Below are 14068 nucleotides of genomic sequence, written 5' to 3' on the forward strand. Positions count from 1 at the left end.
GAAAGAACATTTATTCCATAGAGGTAAACCCTTTATTCTAGAAAACCAGGCACTGCAAACGTTCCCAAACTAGAGAAAGGACAGTGATGAGGGTTCTTGCCTTCTACTGACCATTGCAGGCAACTTTTTTGATCCCAACTTTTCAGAAATTTCTATGTTGTGAATTTGACTTAGCCAAGTCCTTAGTAACCTTTCCCCTGTGGATCTAAGCATGAATAGGCTTGCTGTAAGTTAGCATTAGCTCCCGGATACTGTGTGTTTCTGGGCCTACCTAAGTATCATAAACCTTTCAAGGTCCAAGTATATGAAAGATCTCACCAAGCCCTTACCTTCATAAATACCATCAGTATGTTGTTACAGCCTTTATTAAATTTCAGGGCAAACCCTTGTCTAGAGACAGCAATTGAGTTTGCAGTCACATTGGCTTTCAGGTCTGCTTTAAGCCTTATGCCATAGAGTTTTTGTTGCTCACTAAAAAAATATACACCTTTGCTCATTATGGTGGTGCACACCTTTAGTCTCAGCACTCAGGATGCAAATCTTTATGTTTAAGGCCAGTTTAGCCTACACAATGAGTTCCAGGCAGACAGGGCAACATAGTGAGACCTGTCTCAAGCAAAAAAACACCAACCCCCACCTCACTTCCTCCCATCCCATGAACTTCATTTCCTTCCTTCCTTCCTTCCTTCCTTCCTTCCTTCCTTCTTTCTCTTTTTCTTTCTTTCTTTCTCTCTTTCTTTCTTTCCCTTCCTTCTTTCCTTCCTTCCTCCCTTCTTTTGATTTTTAAGACAGGGTTTCTCTGTGTAACAAGCTCTTGGCTGTCTTAGAACTCACTCTGTAGACCAGGCAGGTCTTGAACTCAGAGATCCACCTGTGTCTGCCTCCCCGGTGCTGGGATTAAAGGCATGAGCTGCTACCTGCCCCCCCCCTTAAGATTTTGCAGTGTATCCCTGGCTGGCCTAGAACACATTACTGTAGCCTTGAATTCTCTTTATTCCCCCAGCCTCTGGCTTCCAAAAGCTATGATAGCAGGTGTTGATCAACACATCCGACAACCACCACTTTGCTATTTGCCTTTTTCCTCCGAAGATGTTACTAATACAGGCCCAGCTGCTCCTTGTTCTTTTTGCTATAGATTTTCACTCTTGAAAAATGTCGATCAGGGTCTTGGTTCTACTGGAGAAGAGCTGAGAAAGGGTGGGGCACATGGAGGAACACTTGCAATAAATCTGAAGCCTGACCTCCCTGTCTTCCCCCATACCTACACACAGACTGATGACAGAGTCAAAGAGCCAAGCAACGTTCCCTAGTATTTGCCACCCTGGTTGACAAAGGAGAGGGAAGGAAAGAGGGGGGTCTCCTTGTTTTTTGTAAGACTACCCCCGCCCATTCTGCCAATCCTGCTGTTCACTGTTCCTACCCTGGGGGTGACTCCCAGGAACAACCTGGCTGGGCAAATCGACAATGTGTTCTCAGGCCACCAGGTCACTTTTTCACTCTCTGCCTCCTCCCTCCTCGGTGAAACCTAGTTCTGCCGAACCCCTCGTGCTCAGGGCAGCACACAGGGGCGGGGAACCTTGCCTTCCTGCAAGGAAGGGGGCTGCATTTAGATCCTAGGGAAGATATTCGCAGAGACGCTGGGGTTTGGATTCGTGGATTCGCGCCGAGTGATGATGGGCGTCAGTAGCCTGGGCTCTGATAAACGCGAAACTTATGTCTGTCTTGAAACTTGCAGTAGTGGATTTCCCGACAATGAAGGGCACGAAGTGGGAGGACCTCCGGGAGAGATTGGAAGCGGTCAGTTTCCAACTTCTGGGAGTCTACAGAAAAGTATGTCTTCACCTCGGAAATCTTCAGGCCGGGACACACAACTAGTGATTTAAGTACGGGTCTTGGGGGTTTCCAGTGTTAGCTGTGGTCTGAGTGACAGCCTCAATTCCCAGGCAGGATTAACAGCTGCAATTTCACGGAGGGCAACGTGACGATGCTAGCGGTCTGGCCCTGATAGTCCTGGCCCCTCCCTCCAAGCCCCGCCCCGAGCCCTTTGAACTTGTGAGCACGCTCACCTTAGAGTCAAACTGATCAGAGTCGGGCGCTCCCTGCAGCTCTGATCAGTTTCTAGACGCCAAAGTGAAGAAGCAGTTAAGTAGAAAAGCTGCTGGGATCGTCTTTAAGAACCCGGAGCAGCAGGACGCTGGTGGCGCACGCCTTTAATCCCAGCACTCGGGAGGCCAAGGCAGGCAGATCTCTGCGTTCGAGAGCAGCGTGGTCTACAGAGCGAGTTCCAGGACAGGCTGCAAAGCTACCGAGAGAAACCCTGTCTCAAAACACAAAAACAACAATAACAAAAGAGCAACAGCCTAAACCTAGCCGCCTAGAGTAGGGAGTCCAGGGGAAAGAGGAGTCCGGCAGTTAAAACCAGCACAAGCCTTCTCCAAGCGGGGGCGTCCGAATAGGCTAGAGACTTGGCCCAGCCGGTTTGTCCCCAGCCCCGCGGGCGCGGCGCGTTGCATCGGGCGAGCTGGGATTCCCCAGGAGCTCGGGGCTGGGGCTGAGGCTGTCCTGTCGGTCGCTCCTGTGATTTGTGACGTGCGGTAGGCAGCGGCGGTGACGGGGCCAGCACACAAAGCCGGGCGGTCCGGACGGAGAAGCCCAGGCCGAGAGTCCCGACGGGATGGGGGGAGGGAACGGGGAGCGAGGCGCCCCCGGGCGCCCGGGCTCCCCGCAGGATTAAAGTGAGCACCCAGACAGCGGCCGGGGGCCGGCGGAGGGCGGGCCGCAATCGCTCGGCGCGCGCCTGGCTGCTGTGGCCTCGCTGGCCGCCCGCGCGCCCGCCCGGCGGGGGATAGCCACGCCCACTCGGGGGTGAGCGCGGCCGGCTCTGCAGCTGGCGACGCCCGGGGGGCGGGGGGGTGGCAGCAACTGCAGCATCGGCGGCGCGCAGCGCAGGAGCTGCAGCGGCGGAGGCTGCTACTGGACTCTTTGGGGTCCCGCAGTCGCAGTCGCAGTCCCAGTCCCGAGGCTCGGGACGGTGCGTTGGGAGCTGCCGCCGCTGCTGCTGCTGCGGATCCCCGGCCGCCGTTCGGGCCCCCGCCGCCACCGGGGCCCCGGATGCCGTCTGCACTACAGTCGTCCCTGCCGGAGAGTGTGCCCCAGCCTGGACGCCGCCCCCGGCCTGGTCTCCACTCCTCCGCCACACCTCTCATGACAGCTCCCGCTCGAAGATGGCTGCGAAGGGCGCGCACGGCTCCCACCTGAAGGTGGAGAGCGAGATGGAGCGCTGCCGCGCCGAGGGCCACTGGGACCGCATGTTCGAGCTGGTCCGGCATCTGCAGACGCTGGGCATTTCCGGCGGCGGCAGTAGCAACCGGCGAAGCAGCCCGAGCGGCAGGTTCATCGCTCTGGACACCGGTGAGTGAAGGAAGCTGGGCAGGTTAGCCGGCAGCTAGCGCGCCGAGAGCACCGCCTCCTCCAGGAAGCGCTGCTGCTCGACCGATCGTCCCGAGACGGCGCTGGGCGCTACCCTACCGCAGCCGAGGCAGTTAGGAAAGCCTTTCTGTCCGAGGGGGCAAAAATCACATGCAGATTGGGTGTTTGGAGAGAAGAGAGAGAAAAAGCTTCTGCTCTCAGCCCTTTAAGGTCATGTAGGTAACCTTACGGTGAAATGAAGTATCAGAGAAGTGCATTGGACAGGACTCTTGCCACCCTAAACTGCCTACACTCCCTCATGCTGAGTTTGTTCCTCTGTGTCTTCCCTTATTTTCCCTTCAAATAGAGAACCGAGCTCTGTCCACTGCAGACTTTGACCGAGGTTTGTTGAGTGCCTGGGTAGGTCCGGGAAGAGGCCGACGAACTTCAGTTTCTTCTCCAGTGCCCGACACTGGCGCTATCCAGTCCTGGCAGTGGCTTTAGCAGTAGGGCTGGTTTAGCTGGGCTGGGCTCTCTCTCTCGTGCTGGGGCGGGAAAGCACCCTGATGGGGCGGAGGGAGAACCCCGCCCAGTCTCCAGCCCCAGATCCTGTTTCGGGTGCCTTGCTATTGCCTTGAGAGCAGTTCAGAGCCACCCCCCTCCCCGCCGCTGCCCTGCGTGCACACAACCACCTTTTCTGAAAGAAGCAGATATAAAGCCTGGATATGAAGAGTTTCCCAACACCACCTCTGTAAGAGAGATGGAGTGATTATAATAACAGAAATAGCCGGTGCCATTGCTTGCTGTGTATCAGAGTCCTCGGGACTTTCATCAAGCCATCACTCCTCACCACTCTTCCTACTTGCCATACTCTATAGGTAAATTAACTTCATCATCCAGTCAGGAAGTTGTAAAATCTGAACCCAGGAACCTAAGTATGTCTTTTCGTTTGTGCTGTGTTCCCAAAGATGCATGGAACAGAATGCCCACCCTTGCAGAGTGCCCAGAGTGGGTAGGGGGCAGGATGGTGTGCAGTTACCGACCGATTGGACTGTAGAGCTCAGAGGGGTGAGGGCTTCAGAGAAGCTGCAGAACTTGCAGTAGTCTTGCCTGATGTTTGGGAAGCGCCTGGTGTTTGCCCCAAGGAAAGTGCTGTTTGCAGGGATACCAAGAGACCAAGCTGTCTAAGCATTGCCATGGGGGCGCCTGTCAGTTCTTCCCGATTCCAGGGTTCAGCAAGAACATTGCAGGAATCCCTTCTGGTGGGGCTGGTGAGGGTGGGACTGAGAATTGACGATGCACCGGTGTTGGTTTCTGGGTAGTAACATCTGGGAATCTGAGTAAGGCTGAGCCCCACCGAGCAAGGTGCTGGGCCCAGACAGGAAGCAGGGCCTCGAAGGAATTGCTTTTCCTAAGTGTTCTTTAGAGATTCCAGGGAGGCTCAGCACTTGGCTAATCAGTGTCCCGGGAGGAAAAGGCTGGGGAGCCAAAAAGGGAAGGGAAGAATGGATTTAAAGATGGACTTTAAAATCAGACAGCAGGACTGCTGCAGGGCGTGTCTGTCAAGTCCCACCACCTAGGAGGCAAAGGAAGAGGGCCATGTATTGGTGTTTTGTTTTGTTTTTTTTTTTTCACAAAATATACCCAAAACTAAGAGGTTGGAGCTGAATGGTGTGGAGTTCCTGGGTGATGTCCAGCACCAACGGTAACCAGGAGCAACTTTCAGTACTTACCAGATTGCTAATGTGCTTGCCCACGTTTCCCAAACCTAACCAGATCTCCACCTTCTGCAGAACCCCTTTGGGAAACATAGGTGCAGCATCAGTAAAATTCTTACTAATAACCCTGAAGTTAGGAGTTTTCTCTACATCTCTGATGTGGGATCACCAAGGGGAAGAGGTCACATAGTGTGCAGATTGGTAGAGCTTGTGTTCGTTCATGCAAGAGTCATGCAAGCCGGCACTAGTGGTAGAGTTGGATGGGGACTGAAGCTTGAGTTGTGTTTAACGTGAGAACTGACCCATGTAAACGGAGAGACTGGCCAGTAAAGACAGGTGGCCTCTCCTTAGCTCTGAGGGTAATTTTTCTCTCGTTAAATCTAGATACACTATACCAACCTATACACATATGTACATATGTGCACATACATACATGCATGCACCAACCGGAGGAAGGAAAACAAATGGCAAGAATATCTTTGGATTGACTGTTGTTTCCATTCTCTTTCTCTGGATTTCTTAGCTACTCAAGAGAATGGGAACCTATTGGGGGGGGGAGAATAGTGTTGGCACTAATCCCCCTAACTGCAGCATAGGGAGGATAATCATTGTATTTATTTATTTTTGTGGATATAATGGCACACATCTTTAATCTCAGCACTGGGAAGAGAGCAGAGACAGAAGGATCTCTGAGTTTCAGGCCAGCCTGGTGAGACCTAGTGAGACCCTGACCCCCCCCCCCAAAGCTGGGGGAGCATCTATCTTTATTTTTAATTTTGTGTATTTTAATTACGTGTATATGCATATATTCGCGTGTGACTGTGTGTACAAGAGTGGAAGTGCCCTTGGAGACCAGAAGGTGTTGAGTCTCCTAGAGCTAGAAGATTATTAAAACCTCACCTGTGGTGGCACACACCTTTAATCCCAGCACTCAGGAGGCAGAAGCAGACTGATTTCTGTGAGTTCAGGGCCAGCCTGGTCTTGAAAAACCAAAAACCCACCAAATAAAAAAACACTTCAACTGTCCTGTCAGACTCTTTCAGTTGCTGACCTGATGGTGACATAATGTAGAAAAGGCAGAAGGTACTAAGGGAGGGTAGGTGGACTCCAGAGGTCCCCAGAACTTACTGTAGAGACTGCATGGCCTCAGAACCTAGATGCCAGGAGGTGAGGAGGGGGAGGGGAATGCTGTCTCCTGGGCAGGTTGTCTGAGAGTGCAGAAACAGAATAGCCCCAGGCCTTTTTCCTGACAGACGAGGCTGCTCCCACCGAGGGGAGGTAGTTACTTACTACCTTTGTGTGAGTGCTTCAAACTCACATCCGGTGTGTCGATTTGGTGAGCCTGGGAGAGGGGAACTACAGAGCACCTCCTGTGGTGATGAGTTCTGTCCTTGTGAAAACAAAACTGCCCCCGTATTTTGATTTGATTTTTTTTAAACAACACTTTTCATTACTTTATTTGAGGGGCAGGTGTGCTTGGAGGCAGAGCATTCGTTCGTATGGGAGCCAGTTCTCTTCTTCCACCGTTTAAGTTCTGGCATTCTAGCTTAGGCATGGTGACAAGTTTTGGTTGAGCTGTCTTGCAGCCATCCAGTGTTTTAATTTTGTTAACACTTTACGGTGAAACATTTACAAAATACTTTTAGAAAAAAGAAGGAAGCCCATCTTATTTGCAACCAGCTTCAGGGGTTATGAACTCATGAACACTCTTTTAAAAATCAACTTACATTTTAAATTGGCTCGTGTGTGTGTGTGTGTGTGTGTGTGTGTGTGAGTGAGAGAGAGAGAGAGAGAGAGAGAGAGAGAGAGAGAGAGAGAGAGAGAGGAGTCAGTTTTCTCCTCCCACCATGTGGTCCTGGGGATCAAACAGTTCGCCAGGTTTGATAGCAAGCACCTTTCCTTGCTCAGCCATCTTGATGATCCCTCGTGAACTGTGGTTCCTCAACCTATTGCTGTCCCACGCATTACTAATTCAGTATGCATTCGTGAAATAAGAGCCCATTAAAAAGAGAACCACTATACCATTACCCTCTCTCAAATACCCCACCCCCACCCGGTTGGTTTTGTTTCTTAGCTGAATGATTTGTTTCTTCAAGTGGGAAGATTGTTTTAAACACAGCTGCAGTGTGAATGTCTGAGCAGGCGTTCTCTCTCAACTTCCCCTCACAAGGCTGATAGTGGAAGGCCCCAGTCACTGCGAGCCTTTGGGTAGAAGCCACAGAAACTCCCTTGCCAGTCCGATGTGGAGGAGAGAGGGCATGCTTGACCCACTAGCTGCAAATGGGCATGTGTATTTTCCCAATGTGAGGGCCAGGCGGGAGGCATTAGCTCCCAAGGGAAGCGCTGGGACCTGCCCTCCTGAGGGCTCAAGAAGCCTGAGTGAAGAGTAGCTGCCACTGGTGTTCAGAACAGGTCAGGGGAGGCCATGTGTCGACCACTCAGGAGGCCTGCTTGCCTCTGCTAAGAGCAAACATGGGGTGGGGTTGCCATGGGTCTGTCATATCCCTAACAAGAGAAGCTGGATGCTCTGACCCAGGCCTGAGCAGGGAGCGGGTTTGGCCTTTGGAGGACAAGGGTGTGCTTATTCGTCTAAACTCTCACAGGACAACTGAAAATTAAGGGCTTGTAGTTCCCAGGTGCCCTTTAGTTTCATAGAATTATCAGTGACGAACTATAGAGTGGGAAGAAAGGGAGGGAGCAAGGAGAAGAGGGAATAAAATGAATTCTGACACCTGCTGAGTGAGGGGCTGCCAAGCCAACAGATTTGGTAGAGGAGAAGACTGGATGGGAGGAAGCCTCCCTGAGGATCGAGAGTAGACACCTAGAGGAGCTGGAGGGGAGGCTCTGGTAGAACCTACTTCAGTCTCAACCCCAACTACCACACACAAAAACAGTGCTGACTACCAGGTTATTAAAGTGCGAGCTGCTTGCCCCTGGTGTGGGATTTACTACTAACTTCCAGCTTAATCATGGAAGGTTGCAGACTGTTCTTGAGCTCAGGGGCTAAAGGTGCTTGTTGTGGAATGTGACCACCTAGGATCTATCCTTGTACACATGCGGCGAAAAGTGACCACTCAGTGGACCACTTACAGGTTGTCCTCAGACTTCCACAAGCCAGACATGGCCAATGGGTACCCCAGTGTATGAGACCACTCCTCACATACATTAAGTAAATGTTTGTTTTTATTTATTTTAGTTATCAAGATCTCTGCCCTGAGATGCAGGAGTGACTTCTTCTTTACCTGTGTTGTGCTGTTGGTTACAACCCTAACAAAACCGCTAGACTTCATGAACTACAATGGGACTATTATCTACCTTTTAGGGCTGTGCAGGTTAAATGAAGCTATACGATAAAATGCCTGACACTTAGTAGGTCCACGACAAATGCTAACGTCCCTTTCACAGTCCTATTCCCTCAGAGTTTAGAGCAGTGCTCATTACTTTGGAGAGGGGGTAGTTTTTGGTTAAGTCCCATCTTTCCTAAAAAAACAAACAAACAAAAAAACAACAACAAGGCTCTACAAAAAGAAAGAAAAAAATACACAGTTTTTCAGCTTCTTTCTGATTTTTTTTTTCTCTTAATCATTAGAGTGAGTCAATTCAACAGTGCTTTGTCTGGTTTCTACACGTGCGCTCAAGTTTTCGCACACGTGGAGGGGGTGTCACAAGCCGAGACCTGCGCTGGTGCACACCACGCTGGGCGGGCACGGCTTTAGAGGGTGCTCCCGTTTGTGGAAAGGGGCGCATTCTGGGAGCGAAGAAGCAAGTTTCTTTTGGCATGAAAGGCATCCAATCCAGATGAGGAGCCAGGAGCTCTGGGACGGCTGGTGAACTGCAGAGGCGGCTGGCACGGCCTCGAGGTGGCGAGTTAAGCTTCAGAGGGTGGAGAGGCTCCTGGGGCTAAGGGGCGGGACCCTCTCACCGAAGGAGCCCGGGGAAGGGACACAGTTCCTTCGAGCTGGCTTGGAACCCCGCTGTGGCTTTCATAAAGCTGGGCAGAGCCCTGAGCTACGTGCGTCCTTGCTAGACATCCGCCACTCCTCAGGGCTGAGATTTGGAAATGAAGGTCGCCTTCCAAGCCCTGGGTTGATTTAAATTTAAATTTTGAGTAGGTAGTATATTCACGTAGTTCAAACTACGTGAGTTAGGGTTAGGGAAAGTGGAAAGAGTGGAAAGTCCCACTGTGTCTCCAGCCTGTTCTCAAGGTTTTCTGGAGTGTATGTGTGTGTGTGTGTGTGTGTGTGTGTGTTTCTGTCACTTGAATGGAGAAACAGTGGCTTATGACTGCCGGCATTGTTGTATGCACTCTTTCTTTCCCTTTCCTTTCCTTTCCTTTCCTTCCTTTTTTCTTTTTTTCTTTTATGGGGCAGGATCTCACATAGTAAGCCCTAGCTGGCCTGGAACTCGCTATTTAGACTGGGCTAGCCTGGAACTTTCAGAAATCTGCTGCTGTTCTGTTACTACCATGATCTGCTCTCTCTACTTGCTTGCTTGCTTCCTTTCTTTCTTTTTTTTCTTTTTTGGTTTTCGAGACAGGGTTTCTCTGTGTAGCTTTGGAGCCTATCCTGGCACTCGCTCTGGAGACCAGGCTGGCCTCGAACTCACAGAGATCCTCCTGCCTCTGCCTCCCGAGTGCTGGGATTAAAGGTGTTTGCCACCAATGCCCGGCTGCTTGCTTCCTTTCAATAACAGGGTCTAACCATGTAACTCTGGCTGGTCTTGAGGTTCCTTCCACAGAGGCACATACAAAGCTTCCTCGTTACTTTTTTTTGGGTCTGCAGGGTGTCCCTTTTTATGTGCATACAGAATTTTAATTCGATGCCCATTGGTGGACTTACTTTTTTTTTTTTTTTCTAGTGTAAATGCTACAGAGTGAGGAATTATGAGTAGGTTGGTTTACATGCTCAAGCGCATCTTGTAGGGTGTTGCCAAGTAGCCCCTCCTAGAAGTTTCTTCAACATTTACTCCATTCACATTGGGTGATAGTTTGAAAGGGGTGCTTTTATAGGCAAGTTCTCAAAATGTTAATTTTTAAAATCTTGAGGTTGGTAGCAAAGGGTCTGATAATGCTAACAACCCTTGTGGGACTGTGTGCTGAGGTTTGGGTCAGGTGCGCTGTGTTTTAGAGGAGACTGAGCCATGCCAGTGATTCTGAGGTCGGAGTAGTGTGGCAGCTGAAAGCAATGGAAAGGTTGCGAAGAGTAGATGTTCCTAGAGACACTACGGAATTGCCACAGCTCCCCACATCTGTTGGCTTCCTCTCCTGAGAGCTGTCTGATTCACCAGACAGGCATTTATTAGGCTCTTCCTTCGAATAGTCCCTCATCCTGGGTGATGGGCAGGCAGTGGGCACAGCCACCCGAGGCTGTTGGACTTTAAACTCTGCACATCAGACATCTGGCTCCCCTGTGGGAAGTGTGTGTATGTCTGTATCTGGTGTGGCAGTGACAAGATGGGGATTTCATTGTGGTGGGGGAAGCACAATCAAGTAGTCTAAAGCTAATTGCCAGGTAATGAGGTATGCAAATGAGCTCCTATGTGTGAGAGCACTCTTGAAAATAAAAGTCCTGGACATGTTCAATGACCTGCCTTGCTGCACAAGAAACCGTGCCTGCCGCACACACTCTGCTCTTGCCGCTAGGTCATCCCAGGCCACACTGAAGTCACTAAAGATGGGGCAAATCAGTTGTACTTGACCTCAGAAACTAGGAGAGTAAACCACACCATACAGGTTCCCTCTTCCACGGTTTGGCTGGGTCCTTTTCTTTTTTAGATTGTTTTTTTTCTCTGTCACCCAGACTGGCTTAGAACTCCCTGCGGTCCTCAAAGACCATTTAGGTTTATGGGAAATGCATCTTTTATTTCTTGGAACCGAGCCATTCATTCATGTGCTGGGCACGGGCAGTTAGGGGCCCAGGATGTCCGCTGTGCTTGTTCAAGGACTCAAAGGTCCATGTCCTGTTTTTCAGATGACTTCGGGAAATTGCTGCTAGCGGAGGCCCTCCTGGAGCAGTGCTTGAAGGATAACCACGACAAAATAAAAGACTCCATCCCTTTGCTGGAGAAGAATGAGCACAGGCTAAATGAAGCCAAAGATCACCTGAGTAGCATCCTGAACAATGGGAAGCTACCAGTGAGTCTCCAGGTTATCTTGCTCCAAAGGTCAGGGCGGGGCCGGGGTCTCTAGGCAGCAGGTGTGCTCAGGTGGATTCCTCTGATGGAGAAGAGATGGGTAGTCCTGAGGTGCTGCCTCCTGTCATCTTGACCGTACAATCTGGGTGGTCCTTAATGTCCAGGCTAGCCCACTTCTGTGGAGATGAGTGAAAGTTAGCCACAGTTCTGATTTCTGCTACTCATTGGGTGAGGAATTGCACCATTTATCAAGGCTTCCCAGGTACTTTTTACAATGGCATGCTGTTGGCCCAGCTCCTGTGACCTAAGAGAGTCGGGCGGGCATGTAGCAAATATGGCTCCATCTGCTGTGACATCTCAAGCTCTGATGTTCCCTGCTGCTTCTCGGTGCTGTCTCCCAAAGAACTAGAGTAGAAATCCAACGACCAAGAAACTTGAATTGTTTGAAGGATGGCTTCTCCAGGCTTTACCTTCAGAGTGAAATGCTTCCTTATCTGTTCTTTCCTATTGAGCATCTTTGTGAGGGTATGGGGCCATGAGGCAGAGACAGGACAGGCAACTATATAGCAGGGGTTTCTTTATTCTAAGTTGAAGAAGTCTTACAGGTACCCTTCCACTTGGTTGGGATTTGCAATTCTGACTGTTTAGGTCAGCAGACCAAGAACACTTCAAATTCAGTCAGGGGAGCTGGCTTTCAATGTTGCCAAGTGAAGACAGAAAAAAAACAAAAAAACAAAAAAAAACCCAAAAACAAAACAACCAAATATAGCAGTGAAACTATATGGTTACTATTGCTCCATCAGAGACAGACAGCTTGGCAATAAAGGTCAGGATGGATATACTTCTTGCCACCAAGAGCAGCTTTTTTTTTCTTTTTTTTTTTAAAGATTTTATTTATTATGTACACAACATTCTGCTTCCATGTATATCTGTACACCAGAAGAGGGCACCAGATCTTGTAAGGGATGGTTGTGAGCCACCATATGGATGCTGGGAATTGAACTCAGGTCCTCTGGAAGAGCAGCCAGTGCTCTTAACCTCTGAGCCATCTCTCCAGTCCCCAAGAGCAGCTTTTAACATAGGAATCATTCACTGTGTTGTCGTCTCCCACTCCCAACTTAGTGGATGCCATGTTGTAAGCTGTCAGTAGTGCACAGGGGTCTACCAGCAGTCACACACACACACACACACACACACACACACACACACACACACACACACACACACACACACTTGTCATGTCCTTCCCAGTAATCACTGCCCTTTCACCCCTGTGCATGGTGGTAATAACTGCCCATGGCCTGTATTTATCTTGCTCTTCTCTCAGGGGCAGCTCAAAGCTGTTCTAGACTTTGCCCTACTAAGGTAGCTTCCTGGGATGGGAAGCAAGGCATGGCTGCTAGTATCTTTCCTTCACCACAGGGAAGATGGGGCTGGGTGGGGAGGACCTGAGCCTGGAGCTTGAGACCAGCATGTGGAAGGGCAAAGGCCTGTGGGCTGGATCACTCTGGGGATGTGTCACCTGTGACCCTGACTAAGGGAGCAGGTGGCCTCTTTGGGGAAACTAACAAATGGCCTTAAAAACAAAAACAAGCTGGGCGTTGGTGGCTCATGTCTTTAATCCCAGCACTTGGGAGGCAGAGGTGAATCTCTGAGTTCGAGGCCATTCTGGTCTACAGAGAGAGTTCCAGGACAACCTCCAAAGCAATAGAGAGAAACTCTGTCTGGAAAAAACAAACAAACAAACAAAAAAAACCCCAAAAACCAAAACCAAAAAACAGCCTTTGAGAGTTAATAGTAGTCAGAAGATGATACTTCTCAAGGCACTGTGAGGTGTTGTTTTTATTCTTTTTACTTTTTTTTTTGGCTTTTTGCTCATTTTGGGGGTCCTGCCATCCAGCTCTCAAATAAATCACATGGAGGCTTATACTTTCTTATAAATGCCTGGCCTTAGCTTGGCTTGTTTCCTGCCAGTTTTTCTTAAATTATCCTATCTATCTTATGCCTCTGGTCTTTTATCTTTTTCTATTCTGTATACTTTACTTCTTTCTCCATGGCTGGCTGTGTGGCTGGGTGGCGGAGTAGCTGGGTAGCTGGCCCCTGACATCCTCCTCTCCTTGTTCTCTTGCTCCTTCCTTCTCTTCCCTTATTTCTCCTACTATTTATCCTCTCTGCCTGCCAGCCCCACCTGTCCTTTCTCCTGCCTCCCTATTGGCCCGTTCAGCTCTTTACTAGATCACCAGGTGTTTTAGACAGGCAAAGAATCACAGCTTCACAGAGTTAAACAAATGCAGCATAAACAAAAGCCACACACCTTAAAATAATTTTCGGCAACAGTGAGGCATTGTGGGGACTTAACAGAGGAAGGAGCTTCCTGGGCGCTGGGGAGGCTTCCAGGAGGAGGTTGGGCTGAGGGAACAGACGACAATGTGGACAGGCATGGGTATTGAAGGAATGGCTATTCTCCAAAACCAGAAGAGTAGTGGGGATGGAGAATTTGGCTTCCGTGGGGCTTGGCTTTGCCTCGCTCAGTGTCTCTTACTTGGGCTCTGAGGGAGGATGATGATGAGACTGGAGGAGGCGCACCCTGGGGTCAAGATCCCTTGACTTACCTACCCACTTGTAGACTGGAAATCACCTGCCTGCCAGTGGGAGAGGTTAGGGCCTGGAACCAGAACTTAATCTCCAGAGTGCCCTCATGCCAAGGGCAGTGGCCAGAGCCTGGGCTAAAAGGCCAGCTGTGCACAAGGTGCTTTTAAGAGGTGGTAATCTTCAGAGTAGAATCGACTCACGTCTAAGGCTAAAGTTTA

The 14068-nt window shown here is 50.0% G+C and overlaps 1 protein-coding gene and 1 long non-coding RNA gene across 5 annotated transcripts in view; one reads left to right on the forward strand and one right to left on the reverse strand.

Annotated features, from left to right (window-relative positions):
* Positions 1–975: 975 nt before the first annotated feature.
* On the reverse strand, positions 976–2832 carry LOC118238816. Its single transcript, XR_004770017.1, has 2 exons — positions 2067–2832; positions 976–1956 (listed from the first exon to the last, which is right to left on the reverse strand). It is a non-coding gene; the product is annotated as an uncharacterized LOC118238816 (long non-coding RNA).
* Positions 2833–2950: 118 nt separating this feature from the next.
* Positions 2951–14068, forward strand: part of Ttc7a (tetratricopeptide repeat domain 7A) — a 111373-nt gene continuing 100255 nt past the window's right edge. For 2 of the 4 annotated variants that reach the window (XM_027417984.2, XM_027417986.2), the window contains exons 1-2: positions 2951–3411; positions 11096–11259. In XM_027417984.2, coding sequence (XP_027273785.1) covers positions 3225–3411; positions 11096–11259 — 351 coding nt within the window. In that variant the 5' untranslated portion in view covers positions 2951–3224. Of the gene's footprint in view, positions 3412–4089; positions 4287–11095; positions 11260–14068 lie in introns of those variants that run through there. The other 2 variants (XM_027417985.2, XM_027417988.2) reach the window with 2 other exon arrangements.

This window comes from Cricetulus griseus, chromosome 5 (genome assembly GCF_003668045.3).
Source record: "Cricetulus griseus strain 17A/GY chromosome 5, alternate assembly CriGri-PICRH-1.0, whole genome shotgun sequence".
Lineage (NCBI taxonomy): Eukaryota > Metazoa > Chordata > Mammalia > Rodentia > Cricetidae > Cricetulus > Cricetulus griseus.